The sequence below is a fragment of the Galleria mellonella genome, unplaced genomic scaffold (assembly GCF_026898425.1).
Source record: "Galleria mellonella isolate WM207_F2 unplaced genomic scaffold, CSIRO_AGI_GalMel_v1 utg3070, whole genome shotgun sequence".
NCBI lineage: Eukaryota > Metazoa > Arthropoda > Insecta > Lepidoptera > Pyralidae > Galleria > Galleria mellonella.
The window spans coordinates 630,881-651,804 of record NW_026442069.1 but is presented as its reverse complement, the minus strand read 5'-3'; the positions used below and the strand labels follow the sequence as shown (position 1 = coordinate 651,804).

The 20,924-nt window shown below is 37.1% G+C and overlaps 1 protein-coding gene across 1 annotated transcript in view; it reads right to left on the bottom strand.

Annotated features, from left to right (window-relative positions):
• Positions 1-8,636: 8,636 nt before the first annotated feature.
• The window catches only part of LOC113522174 (O-acyltransferase like protein-like), a 41,023-nt gene continuing 28,735 nt past the window's right edge, over positions 8,637-20,924 (bottom strand). The window contains exons 5-13 of the mRNA XM_052895716.1: positions 20,036-20,147; positions 18,927-19,014; positions 14,718-14,884; positions 13,825-14,007; positions 13,294-13,473; positions 12,394-12,544; positions 11,420-11,597; positions 10,566-10,708; positions 8,637-9,742 (exon numbers count right to left, since the gene is read on the bottom strand). Coding sequence (XP_052751676.1) covers positions 9,635-9,742; positions 10,566-10,708; positions 11,420-11,597; positions 12,394-12,544; positions 13,294-13,473; positions 13,825-14,007; positions 14,718-14,884; positions 18,927-19,014; positions 20,036-20,147 — 1,310 coding nt within the window. The 3' untranslated portion in view covers positions 8,637-9,634. The remainder of the gene's footprint in view (positions 9,743-10,565; positions 10,709-11,419; positions 11,598-12,393; positions 12,545-13,293; positions 13,474-13,824; positions 14,008-14,717; positions 14,885-18,926; positions 19,015-20,035; positions 20,148-20,924) is intronic.

Below are 20,924 nucleotides of genomic sequence, written 5' to 3'. Positions count from 1 at the left end.
GCGCCTGCGCAGCGGGCTTGCGTAACGCGCCCACTTTGTCCTAGCCTTTCCCTACCAGTTCTCAATCTTTATAAAGTACAGTCACAATATATTTTTAATCTGTACAGTACAAAAGCTTATCTCAGAACAGTAAGTTCAGTCGGAGAAGACTTTTCTTCCGGGGGAGGGGATTGCTAGCACTGGCCAACTCAAGTCCCCATTGATAGCATTATACTGTATGAGGTCGATCTCCTAATTGTTCCTTCATAATTATTCATTGAAACCTCTTATTTATTTATAAATTACTCACCACACTTACAGTCTCCCAAAACGTGTGAGCCATAGGGTTATTTTACAAACTTACAAATTTTGTACAACATTTTAAAAATATATCTATTTTGTCATTAAATATATCAATATCTGGCTGCTGAGCAATCAGAGAATTGAGCAGAGAAATAGCCTGATAAGTGGGAGCAAACTGAGCAGTACAGGTGCGAACCGGCGGTGCCGATAGTAGTCGACAAGCACGCAATCGCATGCAGCGTTGGGGTGCGTACAAATGGTTACTATGGTTACCTATGGTTATCTATGGTGAATTTGTCATGAGCCGCTAATTAACTTGAATTCATATTAATATCACATACATCACTGGGGGAGGGGATAGTTAGTAACAAGGACTAGCAGCCTCAATACTAACCAATGAGCCTGGCTATAGTATGGCAGCAGGCTGGAATCCTAAGAAGAAATCCGTGCCCACTAGTTAGTGAGACTCAGCTGGGCGTCTTTTCTATCATTTTATTAAACCACGTATCTTTACAAAGATGATGCTTCCTTTCCGTACAATATATAATTTTCTAAACACCATACTATTATATTAAGGTACTAAACTGTTGAGGAAACTGTTGATGTCCGCTGTGGAGTCAGCTAATCATATTGTAATGTCTAAATGCACCATCTCAATAAAATATCCGTAATCAAATCGTAATAGAAAGATATACTTCTCTGCGACCGTTTACCACTCAGCATGATAATTTTTAGCATTACGTTGCGTCATTGCGCGCTCTGTGATTTTTCGCCACTTAAATGGTGCAGTTTTGTACCGAAATAAATGTTTGTTCTATGTACCCACTTAATTAAAACAGCGGCGTCAGGACCTTTAGATGATCCATATTCTGATGCATCTATACGCGCGAACATTCTAGTGTTTTTTTTTTTTAATGGATGATAATGGAATGGTAACCCCGTCTGCGCTAACAGTATATACTAGCGGGGTACCAGTGAGGGGTAATAGGTGAGGATGAAAAGGCAGATCAGTTAGCCCATCGTGATAAATACACTTGAAATTCAGCACGATGGTTTCCAGGGGTGCCACGGGGAGTTCGACCTGTTTGGGTATATTGTAAGCAACGGGACTGATAATCCGCATTATCGAGTAACCATTTCAAAATAATAATAAACCGTTCTCTAAAGAGATCTGATTTCAGTATAAAAAATATGGTAGTAGCTTAGTAGTTATTATATACTTTTTATACCATCCCTTTAATATATAAACTAACCTTTTTTAATTGTTTAGCTTGAACCGTTTCTATTTGCAATTTTTTTATTGTCACTTAGTAAAGAACCATCGATAATAAAATTAATACAGGCCGCCGGGGGGAAAGGATTGAGGAGACTAACCTCCCCATTGATATCAATATACCCTACCAGGTCGACCTCCACGCGGTCCCCCCTGGAAACCATCGTGACTAATTTATCGTTGAATTCGTCACGATTATCATTCAATAAACAAATACAGGCCGCTGATTCATTACATTCCAGTCGACCGCGTCGTCTGGACTTGCTATTGTTACATACCCGTATTGCAAGCGATAAGAAATCTGTAGTATTGTTTACACTTTTAACATATTCTATGGAGTTATTATATGCACTTGCCGTGTGGTCCCGGCATAGAATAGGCCGCTTCTTCCTCTCCCATAGGCGTCGCAAGAGGCGATTAAGGGAAAGCGAGGGATGGGCACCAGCGTCCCTCTTAAAACATCTTCAAAGCCACACTGCGGTGGCCAATCCGCCTGTTAAACGTAGCAACTACTGGCAAAACCCCTTCAAATGGGAGGCTTATGTTCAACAATGGTCAGTTAGAGGCTGATTTGATGCTGATTGTATGTACTTAAAAATATAGCAGATCGTTGCAAACGGTTAGCTGACACTTCTGGTATACATCACCTCTGGTATAATCAGCTAATTTGACAATAAGCTGATAAAAAGTTGACCCGTTTTTGAAACTCTATGCTCTATCAATATAACCTAAGGCCATAGACAAGTCCAGTTTACTGAATTCTCCACCACCATATAAGTTAGTAATCAATTCTTGTAATGTTGACATATATGTTGGCATATACAGTGAGTGTAAAAAGTATTCGTACACCTAGGGTTATAATAAAAAAAAAATACGAATTTGATAGACTTTCCTCTATTTATTTAATTTAAATCAATACTGTTAAATAGTTTAACATTCCCGCACTTTGTTTATGATAATTTTTGTTTTTTAAAAAAAAAATTATTCAACTTAAAAATATTTTTATGTTAACTAAGCAAATAATGACAAACAAAAAGTATTCGTACATTCATTCTTTTTTAAATGAAATTCTGTATAAATCATTTATTCAATCGAATTTTTCATATGCCTACAATGCCAAGGTCATTTTTAATACGTAGGTATAGATATTAGACGTTTTAGTTGCACTCGTGACAAGTATAGACGTGTTTAGTTACAAAAATGGGTCGTAAAGCAAAAGAAACGAGTGAAAAGGAGAGAAAAATAATTATTAATTTGCATAATCAATGCAAATCATTATGTGAAATTGCAAAATTTGTCAATAGACCACGTTCAACCGTACAGACTGTAATTGATCGGTTTTCTATTACTAAAACACTAAAAAACAAACCCAGAGGTGGGGCGTCCATCAAAAATCACGCCTCGATTGGATCGGAAAATTTTAAATTGTGTAAAAAAAAATCCAAAAATTAGTGCCCCTCGAGTGTTACAAGAAATTAATAATATCAATGATTGCCATATTTCTGTCAGTACCGTTCGGAACGTATTACGTAGTAACGATTATCATGGAAGAACTGCGCGTAAAAAGTATTGGGTAAATGATATTAATAGAAAAAAAGATTAGAATTCGCAAAAAATATATTAATGAAAAAAATCATTTTTGGCAAACTGTTATTTACTCAGATGAATCGAAATATAATATTTTCAAATCGGATGGACATCATATGGTATGGAGAAAACCTAATATGGAATATAAGAAAGAAAATTTATGTCCAACGGTAAAACACGGTGGTGGGTCAGTATTTGTATGGGGTTGCATGAGTGCTTTTGGGGTGGGAAAACTTGCATTTATTGATGGAATTAGGGATCACAAAACGTATATTAATATTTTAAAAGAGAATCTTCTCTTTAGTGCAGCTCAAATGGGTTTTAACAATAATTGGATATTTTTACAAGATAATGACCCTAAACATAAAGCATGGAATATTAAAGCATGGATCCTGTTTAACACTCCAAAATACCTAGAGATTCCTCCTCAATAACCTGATATTAATATTATAGAGCATGTGTGGGATTATCTCGATAATAAAATTCGAAATCGACCAATTTCGAGTAAAGAAACACTAAAAATTGCGCTTCGCGAAGAATGGGCATTGATACCGTCTTCTTATATTTTCAAACTAGTTGATTCGATGCCGCAGAGACTCCAAGCTATCATCAATGCTAACGGTGGTCCAACAAAGTATTAATATTTTTTTAATATTCATTTACTTACAAATTTTATAAGTGTACGAATACTTTTTGTTTGTCATTATTTGCTTAGTTAACGTAAAAATATTTTTATGTTGTATAATTTTTTTTATTAAAAAACAAAAATTATCATAAACAAAGTGCGGGAATGTTAAAATATTTAATAGTATTGATTTAAATTAGATAAATAAAAGAAAGTCTATCAAATTCGTATTTTTTTTATTACAACCCTAGGTGTACGAATACTTTCTACACTCACTGTATGTATGACATAGATGTATATAATAATGAGTAGGGATAATTTTTATATTATTATATGTATTACATCTCCCATATTTAGAACTAACAAAATTTTTCATCGTGCCTCCCACCAAATTGTTTATAATTACTCCTCTCCATCCAAAGGTTGCCTGGAAGAGATCGCTCTTAGCGATAAGTTAGCCCATTGTTTTCTCATTGTGATTATTTCTTGTAATTATTTATATTTATAATAAGTTTACTATTGTAATCTTTTGGAGGAAACAAAGAGTATCTATCTATCTATCTATATTTATCCACTTGCATTTGTTTTACTGAATAATCAGCACTGTTCAGGCTCGTCACTAGTCGGTCGCGATCGACTTGCTAGTGACGTCAAATCTCAATTCGGTAACCATATTGCAGACTCGCCTTAGACTTAAGGGATATCACCTGTGAGCTTGGGATTGTAAACAATCCGCATATTATATACATTTTTTTATGCAATTAGAATGGCAAACAAGCTGACGGCCCACCTGATGGAAAGTGGTAACCGTCGCCTATAGACATGCGCAGTACCATGCACATAATAGAGTATACTGTTCCGCCCCCGATACCCCCATGCATTGGCAATGCATGGGGGTTCCTGAGGACTCAGGTGTTATTCCTCTGTACCCTGTAAATTCACTGCCATATTCCACTCTGGCTACACACTCTTGAAACACAGCCATGCAAACAACTGCTTCACGGTAGAAACATGAATGGGACAGAGGTGTCCAAGCAAACGACGTTTGTATAAAGTCTCCCTCTGGTAACGTAAATAAATAAATTAGGTATAACCGACTAATACCGACCCAGACCGACCAAACCGACCCAGATACCACTAAACCGACCCAGATAAACTGGTACTGCCGGCAATGGCAACAACATTAGATAGCGACAGCTGTTACCCAGTGGCAATACGGGTCTACAATAAGTTATCTCCGGAAATAAAGGATCTTCCGATAGAGAGATTTAAATCAAAGTTGTTTCACTTTCTCTTAGAAAAATGCTATCATGCAGTTATTGAATATTTAAATGACAAAACAATGTACGAGTATGTATTAAAAGATGTAATGTATTAAAGATTACTTAAAATATAAACCATAATTTTATATGATAATTTGACATAAAGAATACTGTACTTTAAAAAACGTTTGGACTTTATAATTGTAATATAATGTAAAGACTAAACACAGTTTAACATTAGCATACCTCTGCGGGGTGCTGCATGTAATGTACCTACTTGTATATGTAACATCTTATTTTACCATGTAGCAAGCGAATAAATATGATTTTATTTGGTTTAATAGTTAAAATATATTATATTGTATTTTTTTTACAACACAGGGGGCAAACGAGCATGCGGCTCACCTGGTGGTAAGTGACTACCGCCGCCCGTGATAACCCACAACACTAAAGGCATTGCAGGTGTGCTGCCGGCCTTTTAAAAAAGGAATATGCTCTTTTCTTGAAGGTTATGTTGTCGTATCGGTTCGGAAATACTGCTGCTGGTGTGGTAGTGGTAGTTGATTGTATTATCAATTACATAATCAATTGTTATGGAAAAAAATTATTGCGATGAATGTGGTAAGTTTAGGGTTGGTAAGGTAGGGATGGTTGTGGTAGATTAGGTTTAATACTATACATTTTGTGTAGCCTTAACATTTGTTCGATCAACGTATATTGTCTCAAATCGGACCATCGATTAATGATTGTTTAAACCAACAGTACCGACGCTGCGAGCGCCGTGCCGCGCCGCAACCGTTCAGATATCAGACACATTGCAATTTCAACACGGTCATTTTATGATACGGCAAATAATTATGCAACTTAGTTTTTTTCCTCTCTGCCAATGAGTGGAACTTAATTTTATTCATCTTCAAATAGGATACAATTCTCTCTTTGATGTTCCCGCATTAGTTCTAGAATGCCTGCGGGACGGCTGACATTATATCTCTTTAGGGCCTCTAACTAGATCCATGTTTAAGGTTTTTTGTTTATTTATACCACTGAGGTGGCAAACAAGCATACAGTCTACCTGATGGTAAGCGGTTACCGTAGCCTATGAACGCCTGCAATACCAGAGGCATTACGCGTCTTAAAAAGGAATAAACTATTATTATTTATAATATATATATATAATACGTTATGTAGGGTAATATGTTTGATAGTAATTTAACCTACGTAATTCTAACTTTACATATATATAATATATGATATATTCTTCAGCAATATTTTTTTATTCATAGTCGGTTTTAATTACTATTGTATGGATAAAAATGCCATATTTTGGTCAAATATTTACATTTAATCTTTAATTTGTATTTTACTTATCATTATTATTGTTTGTTTCTATAATTTATTATTATCATTATTTGTTTTTATATGTTCTCTCTTATTTGTTCACTTTTTTTTTGTTAACTCGTATTTTTGTTGCTTTGTGTAAAGCGCCTTGTATATATATTGTTGCTATTTGTGAAAACCTATTAGTGGCTTATTTTGTTATCCTAAAACTGTATCTATTTGCTGTAGTGTAGCCCTGGTTTTCCTATGAATAAATAAATAAATAAATATAAAGGTTATAAACCTCTTGGTAACAAATAGAAATGAAGCTCAAGTTCTCACAGTTCATTTAATTTAGATATCATGCTATTAAATCATATATTTACTTATTTTACTTTGTATATGATATATAACAAATAATATAACATAGATAGATAGATACTCTTTATTGTTTCCTCCAAAAGACCATATTTACCCAACTTCTGTTAATCCATTGACACTTATTTAATTACAGCCTCTTTAGGACTACCATCAACAATAATTGTGATATATTTTATATAATGACCACGTGGTTCGCTATACTTGTTCACTCTTGATACGGCAGGGAGGTCCGCTCTGTTCAACGGTTGGACAAGAAGTGTCTCCCCACCCAAATGACAATCTTTTATATCCACACGGCCGAATTCGAGTAGACAAGTCAGTGAGACCACGTGTTCTTACAATTTCATTACTTTTTATTCAAGTATCATGATAATAAATAATTATAAAATCAATTAAAATATAAATTTGTGTTCTATATACATTACAAGAATAATTCATTATATATATATATATATATATATATATATATATATATATATATATATATATATATATATATATATATATAATATAAGACTGTTTTTTTTATTGGACAATAAAACAATGGTCACGACCCACGCTTACGGTATACACTGGCGGGGCACCAGTGAGGGATTGATAGGTGAGAATGAAAAAGCAGGTCAGTTAGCCCATCGTGATGAATACATCTGGAATTCAGCACGATGGTTTCCAGGGGGGACTACGTGGAGGTGGACATGACAGGGTTTATTGCTAGCAATGGGACTGGTAGTCCGTATTACTAAAAATCCCTTCTCCCCCAAAAAATACCACTGTCACGTTTTGGGTTAAAGGGGGAAAGGAGAGTACGGAGGTGATGGCACTGAGCAGAGCAGAGCTGAGGTCGAATTACCCTTAAATAGTACCAATACTAAAAAAGTTTTACAGAATGCCGTTCGAACACAATTTTTTTTTTATCTTTCTACGACATATCAAACAGGTAAACTAGGTACGTGTCGGTATACCGCGCGTGTCAGTGCATTAGGCGCCAAGTATGTAACAAATAAACAAACTCACTTTCACATTTATATGTAAGGATTATGGGGTTATTTTTTCTAATGTCACATTTTTATAGTAATGTATAAATAGAGTTATTTTTAGTGAAAGTCGTGTTTTTGAGTTACATACTTACATAGAGTTCAAACTTACATAAAGTTTGAAATTAAATTATATAAAAACTTTCAAATTTTGATATTCACAATGGCATTGTGAACCTCCTTCTTTTTGAAATCGGTAAAAAATAGATTCCAAATATTTTACTGAACTTTTGCGGAGTTCACTGGTTAAATCGTTAGAATTATTTTGTTAATTCCGCTACCATTAGTATGCGTGCAACTGCCAAGACTTAAAGATTGACTATTATTATTATTACCAGAATTTATACAATCTTCCATATTGGTCATCATTCGCCGACCGCCGTTCCATCCACGCACGTTTTGTAATACATGCTCATTTCTAAACGAAACATCTTTGGCGCCTAAACTGTGAATTAGGTATTTAAACGCTGAACTATTACCACAAAAAGCTCCGGCGATCTTATTCATTTACCTGAAGATGCCTCTTTTAAAGATAAAACATATATTACAAAATATGCGTGGACTGAATGGCGGTCAGAGTTTGATATTAATTACTACACCCTTTGAAATAGGCTCTTATGGAAGATCAGCAGCGGAATGACGTTAGAACCTCTGACAAACATTGAGTAAGATCCTATTTTGGGACTAGAATTTGTTTTTACTGTCAGTTGCTATAATATCTGTGCATGTCTCTAAATAAATTATTATTGTTTCTTTCCTTCTCTCTCTCTCTCACTTTCATCTGTTTCTATCTTCAAATGGCTACGGCTATGGCAATATTATTTAAAAGGACTACATGCATATTGTACTTTTATTGTAATAATAAAACAAAGAGATTAAATTCAGTTCCCTTGTATTTTATTACATTCTTACATCTTTAAATCTACAACTTACGCAGTATTTCTTCGTATAAACAATGGGTAATGTTCTTATGCCAGTCGTTAGCGGATCCGCTAATTATTCGATAAGCAAAAATACTCACACCTTAAGGTAATCCTGTATGAGAAATCATGCAACAACATAGAGCAGCCAAATCCAAATTAAGATAAATTTATTTCTTAAACGCCCGATCAAAAACAAACCGCGAGATATATTTTGAAAAAGGAAACAAGCAATTGTAATAAAAAAAATACACGACTATACCCATTGAAAAAAAAGTCTCATTTAAAAATGGAACCACACAGCCGTCAAAATGTTTTCTTTTTTTTTACAGATTCTTATAGCCAGTGTCAATAAAAATGATATAAGAATTCTAACGATACCCCCAAATTCGTTCAGGCATATGCCTGAATTAAATATAGTAATTCTACCATTGTTAGTTAAAGTACAGACAGTAAGTGTTACAAATTTTTTAATCCTTTGTAGTTTTCCTTTTCAGGGTTTCGTAGCCAAAAGGTACAAAGAACCTCTATGATGTGACTTTGTCCATCTGTCTTTTTTAATGCTTAATCTCAGCAACTACTTGAAATTTGAAATAGTTTTACATATTGTTGGCCCACACATCTACTAAGTAGTAATATGCTTACACGTTTTATTTCCGCCTTTCGGTTGGCAGTGAAATTACAGGACGTGGATTCTCTGTAACCCCCAGGGCCTCTAGACAATTGGCAAACGAATTCGTCGACGGGATCGACATCGCTAGCGAGTGCGTGAGATAGAATGAGATAGCAACGCCGGGTGACTCGTTCCAACTCACGGACTCTCTAGCGATGTCGATTCCATTGACGGATTCGCTTGTCACTTGTCTAGAGGTTCAGGAAAAACAACGTCTGAGGGGTATTACGGGTAGGTGTGGTTCAAAAGGTAATAAATATGTTTTTTTTTCTGCAGTACTTCAAAACAAGAGCGCAGTGAAGAATCTCTGCACCGGCATCTCGATGAGGATGGTGACGGGCATCGATATTATATACGTGATTATCATTGTCACCATCCAGTCGGCCATCTGAAATATACATATTAGGATTTTTATTTATTTGTTTATTTAAACTTTAATGCACAATAAAATTCTATGTACATATGGCGGACTTAACACCGGACGGTGTTCTCTACCAGTCGACCATTGGGCAAACAGAGAAATACGTAGGCAGTGCATTTTTTAATAGAGCAAAAATAAAGCAATACTTGATATATTCATATAATATAAACATACACATAATATATTAAATATAAAATATATACCTATATCTATAGGCGACGGTTACCATTTTCCAACAGGTGGGCCCTCAGCTTGTTTGCCATTCTAAATTGTATAAAAAAAATAAAAAAAAAGATACATACATAAAATAACTACATAGATAAATACATAAAATATTACTATATAAAACAATTGCAATAGAAGAGTAAATAGTAGTTTATGACTTAAACAGAGTAACTAGCAGGGGAAGCTTCAGGATTCTATTCAGAGAATCTGGACTGAGATCTCCATCACAAGGAAATTAGCTAAATATGTACCTAGTGGACACTACAGAAAGTAGAAATATAAATAAACTAAAAATAAACAAATTAATAAGACGCTTTATTAAGAGCCACCGTGTGGTTCCAGCATAGAATTGACCACCCCTTCCGTTCCTGCGGGTCTCGTAAAAGACAATTCATTGTTGACAGCCCGCCTTGCCAAGCGTGGCAACTACTGGCAAAGCCGAAAAAAAAGGTAACGACTGATATAATGATGTTTTAAGAGATGCTTGGACCTCATTTCGCAAAAGCATCAGAGCTGTGGAGTGCACCTAAATTGTATGACTACATCTGCGCTTGTGAGTGCTTACAATGTCGAGGTAAGAGGACGTGAGCGGCTGAGGCCGCGCGGCCACGAACACCACGGTCACGCACCAGTGCACCGTCAGCACCGACAGCGACATGCGCGCCAGGGGACGCCAGATTCGCCACGACAAAATGTCTTTGAAGATACCTTTGTCAAAAAAACTCACTTTACATTAGGATTTATTAGGATAGTTTTCGTATAAGGCTGTATAAGTATGATGCTTGAAAAGTTTATAGATATAAAATTTTTCAATGATATATAAATGCTATATACTGCTACTTAGCAACTTTGCTTGCATGTCTGTCTTTTGATTTGAAGGGTGGAATATGGTAGTGTAATAACGTGCCATGAAAATATAACAACCTACCATAACTATACCCACTGTGCCATCATCTGATGGTCACACCATCACTGAGGTCTCCGTAAAACCAATGTTAATGCATGGTGAGGAATTAGTTACTACATTACCAGAGGGAGACTTTGTACAAAAGTCAATTGCTTGGGTACCTCTGTCCCATTCGTGTTTCTACCGTGAAGCAGTTGTGTTTGCATGGCTGTATTTCGGTTTGAAGGGTGGGATATGGCGTGAATTTACAGGGTACAGAGGAATAACACCTGAGTCCTCAGAAATGGCAACGCATGGGGGTATCATGGGCGAAACAGTGTACTCTGTTATGCCCATGGTACTGCTCATGTCTATAAGCGACGGTTATTACTTTCCATCAGGTGAGCCGTTAGTTTGTTTGCCATTCTAAGTTGTATAAAAAAAAAAGTATTCTATGGCCGTGGGCTGTCAGCTTGTATATTTTTCCAAGTTCCATTAAAAATTCTTGATTGATAGCAAAGAGTTATACTTACTATCAAGTTTATTGAACGTTCCCAACATGAAGATTGCGAAGAGGAGGACGAACAGTGGCCGCTCGAGGGCAGTGTGCGCGGTGGTGACCACCGACGACGTGTACTGCTGGACGAAGTAGCCCGTGTACGTGAACCCCACTATCAGGGGAACAGACAGCTTGTACGTCCATACAAACCACTGAAACGTATTGTATTGAAGTATTAGTTGCTGATCACCTCTAACCACCAACCACCACGGACCGTGTGGTCCCAGCATAGAATAGGCCACCCCTTCCTTTCCCGTAGGTATGGTAAGAGGTGACTAAGGGAGAGCGATGAATGGGCAGCAGTGTCCCTTTTAAAACAACTCTAAAGCCTAATTGCGGTTGCCCACCCAAAGCCAAACATGGCAACTATTGCCAAAATCCCTCAATGGTAAACAGAGGGAGACTTTGTACAAAAGTCGATTGCTTGGGTACCTCTGTCCAATTCGTGTTTCAACCGTGAAGCAGTTTTGTTTGCATGGCTGTGTTTCGGTTTGAAGGGTGGGATATGGCGTGAATCTACTGGGTACAGAGGAATAACAACTGAGTCCTCAGAAATGGCAACACATGGGGGGTATCATGGGCAAAACAGTATACTCTGTTATGTCCATGGTACTGCTCATGTCTATAGGCGACGGTTATCACTTTCCACCAGGTGGACCGTCAGCTTGTTTGCCATTCTAAGTTGTATACAAAAAAAAATGGGGAGGTGTGTGTTCAGCAGTGGACAGGTACCAGCTGACATGATGATGATGATATATTTATTATTCTTCAATTTAGAATGACAAACAAGCTGAAGACCTACTTATAGAAAGTGGGTGAAACAAAATATCCAAGTAGATAAACTACTTTTGTATGGAATTCCCTTCGAGTGATTTCGATTTTGAAATCTCCAATTACAGGTTGCATAAGTAATAAAGAAAATTGAAATGTTCTTAGAGAGATTCATACTTTATACTCAGTCGCTTTGAAGCCGTTCAGTTGTTGCTGGAAGTGAATATTGGCGAGCAACAAGCCCAGTAGGCAGGACGGGAGGCTGCCCCACGGCGATATGTAGAAATGGTAAAATGAAGGCACGTCCACAAACTTCATGAAGGTATTCCTGTAAACAGTGATATATTATCATATAGGACAAGACATGTGAAAGGGAGGAAGGAGCTGTTAATAATGGGAATAATGGACAATGGAATAGTAACCCCGTTAACGCTGGTGAAGCACTAGTGAATGATGATAGATGAGAATGAAAGTAGATCACTTAGGCCATCATAAAAAATTCCACTAGAATTCATTAAGATGGTTTCCAGAGGAGACCACGTGGAGGTCGCGCTGATAAGGAATATTACTAACCATTACTTCACCAGCGTATATAGTTAACGCAGGCGGAGTTACCATTTCCTTATCACCCATTAAAGAAATAAACCGGTCCAGTGCGAGTTGAACTCACACGCCGAGGATTCCGTACATAAATATCATCACATCAGCCCTCTACTGTCCACTGCTGAACTTGCTTGTTAATTTACGCGTGTCATAAATGACTCAAATAAAGTGTTTGTCTATCTATTTATCCATCTGAACATAAGTCTCTTGGGGGATTTAACAGTAGCTTTACAGATGTTTTAAGAGGGACGCTGCTCCCTATTCCACACCCTCCCTTAATCGGCTCTTACGACACCCACGGGAAAGGAATAGCTGGCCTATTCTATGCCGGAACCAGACGGTTTTTTTTTGTAATTTCTCTAAAACACAGAGAAAATTACTCTGAAACCGCACTGTCTGTATGGGACCATTTAGGTTCAACGTTTAAGAATGAATTTCGTGTCAATGACAAGCGGTTACTTAAATGTTACTTACTGCGGGTTCATCACATACAGCATCGACTTCCATTCGAAGATGTAAATGAGGTATGCGTTTAAAAGGCAAGATCCCAGAAACATCGCGGCCAGTATTGGCACAGCACGCCGGCCCATTCGTATTAAAGCGAGTGTTAAGACTACAGCCACCAAATGCAGCTGCATATCCACTGCCAACGACCTGAAATTAATAATTATACTATTAACATCCTGTTTGTATTTAGAGTTTTTAATGGATGAAGATCCCCTCACCCTGTTCTAAAAGTACTAAAAGGTATAAATGTGGCAACGCAGCCGAAAACTTGCAGTTTGGATGTCGAACAGCTAACGCTAGTCTCCGAGCAGTAATCTATTAATTTGCACGTGTCGCGTGCGTGGACTGAATGGCAGTCGAAGATTAATGGCTCATATGGAAGTTTATAGATATTTTGGTAATAAAAATAGATGTCGGACTTCGAGTGTTGGCGGTTTTTTTTTAATACTTGCACAGCAATGGAACGTGGTGGGTGGTTACAGACAAATCGGTACTGACCACGTGGGCAGCAGGCAGAAGTGCTGCGGCTCGAGCAGGTTGTGCAGGTAGAGTGCGTGCAGCCACAGGCGGCGGCGGCACACGGCCGCCTCCTCGCGCGCCAACGCCCACTGCGGCCCGCCGCGAACGGCACTCCACCACCACGCAGCCCACCCCACCGCCGCCAGCTGCACGGGGGTCAGCCTGTGACGGTGGTGCCAATTGTAGTAATGTAATGCGGTGTTTTTTAACGGTATTATTAGATTGGTTACCCTCCTCACTCCAACTCTTCCCTTTCGCACCTGCAGTATATACGGAATAGGCATTCCCTATTCCGCACAAATCCTTCATTCCTTCTTTACCAATTTCCTTTACACATTCTTAACATTTCCTTTCTTTTTCCTAAATCCTATCACAGGTGGCGGATACCACCAACAAATGCATTCCCAAGGAGGGTTGACATCAGGCAGGCGGCCGGTCGGTCGGAAACTAAGAGCCAAAACCTTGGATGATATGACTAAAATCATATTAAACTAACCCCAAATAATTTGAATAAAGGCAGGAAGACGATGGACCCTGCCTGTGCTAAATTTATACAATGGCAGAATGCCAATGAGGGTTGAATGGTGAGTACTAGATAGAGACTCATAGATCTTCTAATGCTAGCAATTATTTTAGGGTTTTATTAGGGTAGCTAGTCCTCATTACTCACAATCCCTTTTCCTTTATAATGTGGTGTGTTGTGATGTAATGTAACTTAATGGAATATAATATAATGTAACCAGTGATGTGTGAAGATGAAATCACGTCGGTTGACTCATTGTGATGGATTGCTTAGGAATTAAACGCGATGCTTTCCAGAGAGATCGTGTAGAGGTCAAGGGAGAATTTACGATAAATAAAAGTGAACGTACCTAATGTATCTGTGAAAAATACATTTGGGCAACATGCGGAACGTGACCTCGTGATTCTTCGAGTGCAGGAGAATGTTGTAAGCGAACAGGAAGCTGGCAAGCACCATGAAGCACTGCACCATCGCTGTGCCGTTCTTCACGATCAGCAATAGCGGGTGCTGCATCATCTGCCAACATCGCAAGAGGACAATATTCACCTGGAGGTTTAGCTTAGAAATCCCTAAATTACACGAATCCATATATGAAACTTGTCGTCAGGACAGCGGTTTGTACAAAATAAATCCTATTGTGAGCTATACATACTTTATTTTTTATTGTCCATTGTACTGCTCATGACTTTAGGCGACGGTTACCAATTTTTTATCAGGTAGGCCGTCAGCTTGTTTGCCATTCTTAGTTGCTTAAAAAAACACATACATAATGATAAGAACAATTCATTTTAAATGTATAAAGGCGAGCTTATCTCCAATAAAAGATCACTTCCAGCAAACCTTTTCAAGTTAATTAAATTGTTATTTAAAAATAAAAATAGGCAGTCATACGATTGATGTGAGAATTTTTATCTTTCCTGTTTTCACATACTTTATTTCACATATTTCATATTCTTTTTAAGGGATTTACAAAATTTTGTTCACAATAGGTATGAATGAATGAATGAATGAACTTTATTTGCTCGCATTTATTTGCGGTATACTTTTTTTTATGTGTATATTATGTCCAGTTATGGAACAAACTCCCTTCCCACATACAAGAGAGTCCCTCTATTACCTCTTTCAAGAAGAGGTTAAAATCACATTTTCTTTTCCTTGAGTAATTTTTTTTTTTTTGTATTTTTCTAATTGAACTCTCAAATCTTAAAATCATTAAACGAAATTTCTAATGTAAGTAGTATATTAATTTATTTTAACATATACTATATAAGTAGGTAAGTATTGTATATATTTATAGTGTATGTATTTATGTAATATTTTATTATATATTTTAATATTTTATTTAACTGTATATTTGTTTATGTATTAATAGTTGTAGCACTTCAGCTGCCCGCTAACGAAATGCTTTCTCACTGTACTGGGTTGACTGGAAGAGATCTCTGTCAGAGATAAGTCCACCCTTGCTCACAACATTTATAAATACATTATTTTATATGTAACTTACAAGTGCAATAAAGAATATATATATATTACGCGATTATGGGGTGAAAGGGATTATTAGCTTTTAAAGTGCATTGCTAGCAACCCTATCAGGTTGATCTCCACGCGGTTCCTCCTGGAAACCACCGTGGTTAATTCTTGTTGAATTCGTCACAATAGACTTACTGACCTATTTCATTCTCACCTATCATCTCTCACTGGTTACCATTTCAATTTTACCCTTTATAAAAAATACTCGATTACGTCGCCAATTTCGAACTTTTTCATAATTGTTTTTGCCATCATAGGAGATTCCTTGTCTCATATTTTTATATTTAGTTGTCGCAAAGCGTAACCTATTTATAGATACACTTATTCCGCGGTCTAAATTCACAAAAGTAATTGTTAATTTTTTCGGAGGAATATTCTTATGCTCTTATCTAGCATTAGATTTTATTGTTCAACGTTACATTTTAATATAATAAGTACTGGTTGGACGACTAAAATAAGTCTAGAAAACGTAACTAGTTTCAGAACTATTTGGGACTCTTAGTCGTGAGCAGCAGAGATGCGAGCGTGCAATCAAAATACACGTATATTAAACCAATAATTGTTATACAATATGAAATAGATTTTGTTTATAAAATAAGTATTTGTATTTTAATTAAAAGTACCCGTAACCGGCGAGCGTGTATGAAAAGATTGATGAATGTGGAGGAAGCGAAAGAGGTTTGTTTGAATCGAGGCATTTGGCGTTCCATTGTTTCTGCCTACCCTAATGGGAGACAGGCGTGACAGATATGTATGTATGTATGTAATAAGTATTTGTTTCATTTATTTCAATGTCTCCATTATGTTTTCCATACATACAAGTTATAATCTCGATGTCCAGCCACATAATGTATCAATATACCTATATATAGTAATATATCTAGCCCTCAAAGGTCGTATTCCTAATATACCTAATCTAAGGTCACTGCTTAGCATCTCATACATTACTGACGATAATGTTCTAAGGTCACTTTGGATGTTTCCTTAATTCTTCCACCGAAGTATCTAACCCAGTGTTTCCCAACCTTTTTTGTGTCATGCCCCACTTGAACATATCTAAAATTTTTATGCTCCCATCCATATATGAGTTTGAATACTTATCAAAATTTAAAATTAAGTAATAAGCCATGGCAATGTCGTGTATGCATCAATATTACTCGGCGAAGGGACAACATGAATACCCTAGACCGTAAACCAAATACACTTGACGAATCGGTGATGTCACGTGATGTTACTATGAATCAAAGTGAAATGGAATGTTCCGTGTCTGCTGAAAACCATACTATTTCGCTGACAATTTGGCGTTTTGTTGGATTCTAGATTGGAAAGGTTTAAAGCAGATTTTTTCTCACTTGGCTATTACTGCATTACAGGATGAATTCACAGTCACCATCGGATTTTTAGAGAAAGGACAAAAAAGTATCAACAGTACCTTGACACAAATAAACACGCCAGTCTTGAGTAGTTCAAGTATAATTTCGCAGGATATAATTAACGGTATCAAAAAATTAGATTCTAACAAAGGCGCGGGGCCAGATGCTATACCAGCCTATTTTATTAAAGCTTATGTTGAAGAAATTAGTGTACCTTTGGGAGTTTTATTTAATAGATCTTTACACCACGGTTCTTTCCCATCTTGTTGGAAAACTATTTTATTATACCTAAATTCAAATCGGGCGATAAAGTGAAGTGTGAAAACTATCGACCGATAAATATACTGTCTTGTATGCCCAAATTATTCGAATCTTTAATATATATTCATTTGTATAACCATGTTAAACAGCGCATGCTATGCAACACGGATTTGTTTCTAGTCGATCAACTATTAGTAATATACTTATCTACAAAAACTACATTTGTAATACATTTAATAATCGCTAACAGGTGGATTAATCATCAATATATATATATATATATATGTGTGTGTGTGTGTGTGTGTGTGTGTGTGTGTGTGTTTGTATATTTACCTTTATAGTTGTTAATGTGTAATTGAAATAATTTTTTGTTGTATAAATTATTATATATTATTGTGTTTACAGACTTGTTTAGCTGCGTGTGTTTATGTTTTGGAGTGTTAGCTTGAATAAAACATTATTGTACTGTAAAAATTAATGTAATATTGTTAATTCTCTGTAATGTGTACCTATTGAAATAAAAAAAAAAACATGTTTTTCTAAGCAATTTAGAATGTTTAATATGGACTTCGGACTTTTATTTTAATTTTCTCTTTTTTTACTTATAGAATTCTTACATACATACTTAGATAACCTAATGGTTTGCTGTAGGGGGGAAAGGGATTGTTAGTAATGGAGACTAAGAAACCCATTGCTAGCAATATACCCAACCAGGTCGACCTCCTCGCGGTTCCCCCTGGAAACTATTATGGTTAATTCCTGATGAATTCATCATGATGAGCTAACTGGCCTGTTTTCATTCTCATCTATCACCCTTCACTGGTGCTCCGCCAGCGTATCCCGTTAGTGCAGGCGGGGCTACCATACCATTTTCACCCATCAAAAAAAAAACCCCGTTTGCGCTATCGGTATAGGACTGGCACTGGTCACTGGAGGGGTACCAATAAATGAAGATAGGCAAGGATGAAACCAGATCAGGTGATTGTGATGAATTCATCAAGATTTAACTGTGGTGGGTAATCCCTTTCCCTTCAGAGACAACTGTAGGAATAGTTTCGTTTTGTGCACCACTGTATGATGTCTCAGCTCATGTTATAAAAGGAAAGAAGTTAAGTTTAACACTAATTAAACAATTGCCGTGTGGTCTCGGCGTCAAATAGTCCTTTCCTTTCCTGTGGGTGTCGAGAAAGGTAACTAAGAGAGCACGAGGGATGCGCAGCAGCGCCCTTCTTAAAACATCCCCAAAGCCAATCTGCGGTTGCCAATCCGCCGCAAGTATGGCAATTATTGGCAAACCCCCCTCCCCCTAAGGGGAGGCTTATGATCAGCAGTGAACAGTTAAAAGGTGATATGACGATGATGATGACTTATTAAAAAACTGGTTTTAAACTTACTCGTTCTAACGCCCGGGGATCATATGCATACAGCATGTAGTGGATAAATCCTGTGTGGACCGCCACTACTATAGCTAACAGGACTACCCTGCAATGCAAAAAGGAATTTAGGGTATAATAAACGGAATCACAATCGCTGTGTGTCACATCCTTGTATTGTTCAAGCCCATAGCTAGCAGTTTCATCATCAGGTGAGCCATCAGTTTATAATTTATTTTTGAGCTGTGTTAGAGTATTAAATAGTTTATTTTTTTATAACACGAAGGAGGCAAACAAGCATATAACCCTTCCGGGGTGTCACGTGCGCGTTGCCGACCCAGAAGAAACCTTAATATACCCTTTTTGAAAAATCAGGAAGGAACTTCCTGGCGCTTTTCGCCAGGAAGTTCCTTCCACAAACTGAGTGTTCGCGGGAGAAAATTCTGTTGAAACCGCACTGTACGTGATCTTTTAGTTTCAAATGTGTGCGATGATAAATGGTGACTGTGGACATCATTTCAAACAATTCCCCAGAGCACAATTTGTTATACAAGCAACAGAACATACAAAGAGAAGCAAAGTCTCGTCTTAGATTTAAGGGTTCGATATTACATGTGAGCTTAGGATTGTTAATTTATAATTTACCATACCTGGCGGATACAACAAACAAATGATTTCCCAAGAGAATAAGAGCAGGAAGGAGGGAAACCATTGTGCTGAATGCCAGGTGTATTTATCATGATAGGCCAACTGACCTGCTTTTTCATTCTCACCTATCATCCCTCAATGGTGCCCCGCCAGCGTATACCGTTAGTGCTGGCGGGGATACCATTATCATACATTAAAAAAAGAGCAGAAAAACGATGTTAGGATTTAAAGCATGATAAAGAAATCACTATGAGAACTTCATATCGGATGCATCAAGAATCTAAAGCGTCCACGACAGTGGCCATTTACAATTTGGCCAACCATGTGCTTATTTATCGCCCTCGTTGTATATTAAGACATTAATTGAAATAATATGAACTTCTGTTGATGTTAGATACTGTTGGCACTTGCTAGAATTGGGATTAATCTTTATAAATGAGAGCCGTAGGTTTTGGAACCTATGCAAGTAGTGCAATATTTACCTAACTCCTTCCAGGGGCAGCAGGACCGCGCGCGCCGGGTCCGAATGCACGCGATCACTAATCAGACGCTGCCAGTTGGAAATAACAGACCACGCACAGAGCACCTTAGATTCTGTAACAAGCAAATTGGCAATTTATGTCAGGAACTGTGGATGTCAAGATCTTGGTAAAAATGGCAAGAAACACCTATAGATATGAACAAAACAAATATGAACAAACACAGATATTACAAAACACAATTAAGAACTACCTAACTGCTATCTGCTTATTGTAACTGCAGTAGTATACATAGTATTAATTTGATCATACCTTCTTTAATATTCCTCTATTGCCTTGTACGTCATATTTTTTTAATTTTTTAGTTATCAACCTTTAACTGTCTACTGCTGAACATAAACCTCTACCTTGAGAGGATTTGCTAGTAGTTGCCACGCTTGGCAACCGTAGTAAGGCTTTGGAGATGTTTTAAGAGACGCTGCGGCCTATTCCTCGCTCTCCCTTAGTCGCCTCTTACGACACCCAAGTGAAAGAAAGGGGTGACCTTTTCTACTTCGGGACCACACGGCGAATTTTTTTGTCATGTTAATTTTGTTATTGTGACGATTGATGTATTAAGAAAATGTTGTGTGCTTCTATAATTGATGTAAATGTAAGACGCAAGCCCTTTATGTCAATTAATATTAATATGTGTTCATATCGTTGATGTATCTTTCAAAAATAAATAAATAAATAGCTCCCGCTTCTGAGTACTATATGGTTTTCAATATGTTGTTTTATATTCCATTAGAAATCTTAGTCTGTAGGCAGAAACTCACACACAGTACTGCATCACGGTGAATACGTGATACAGTCCCCAGGCGACTCAACCATCAGTAGGAACAAGTGACCT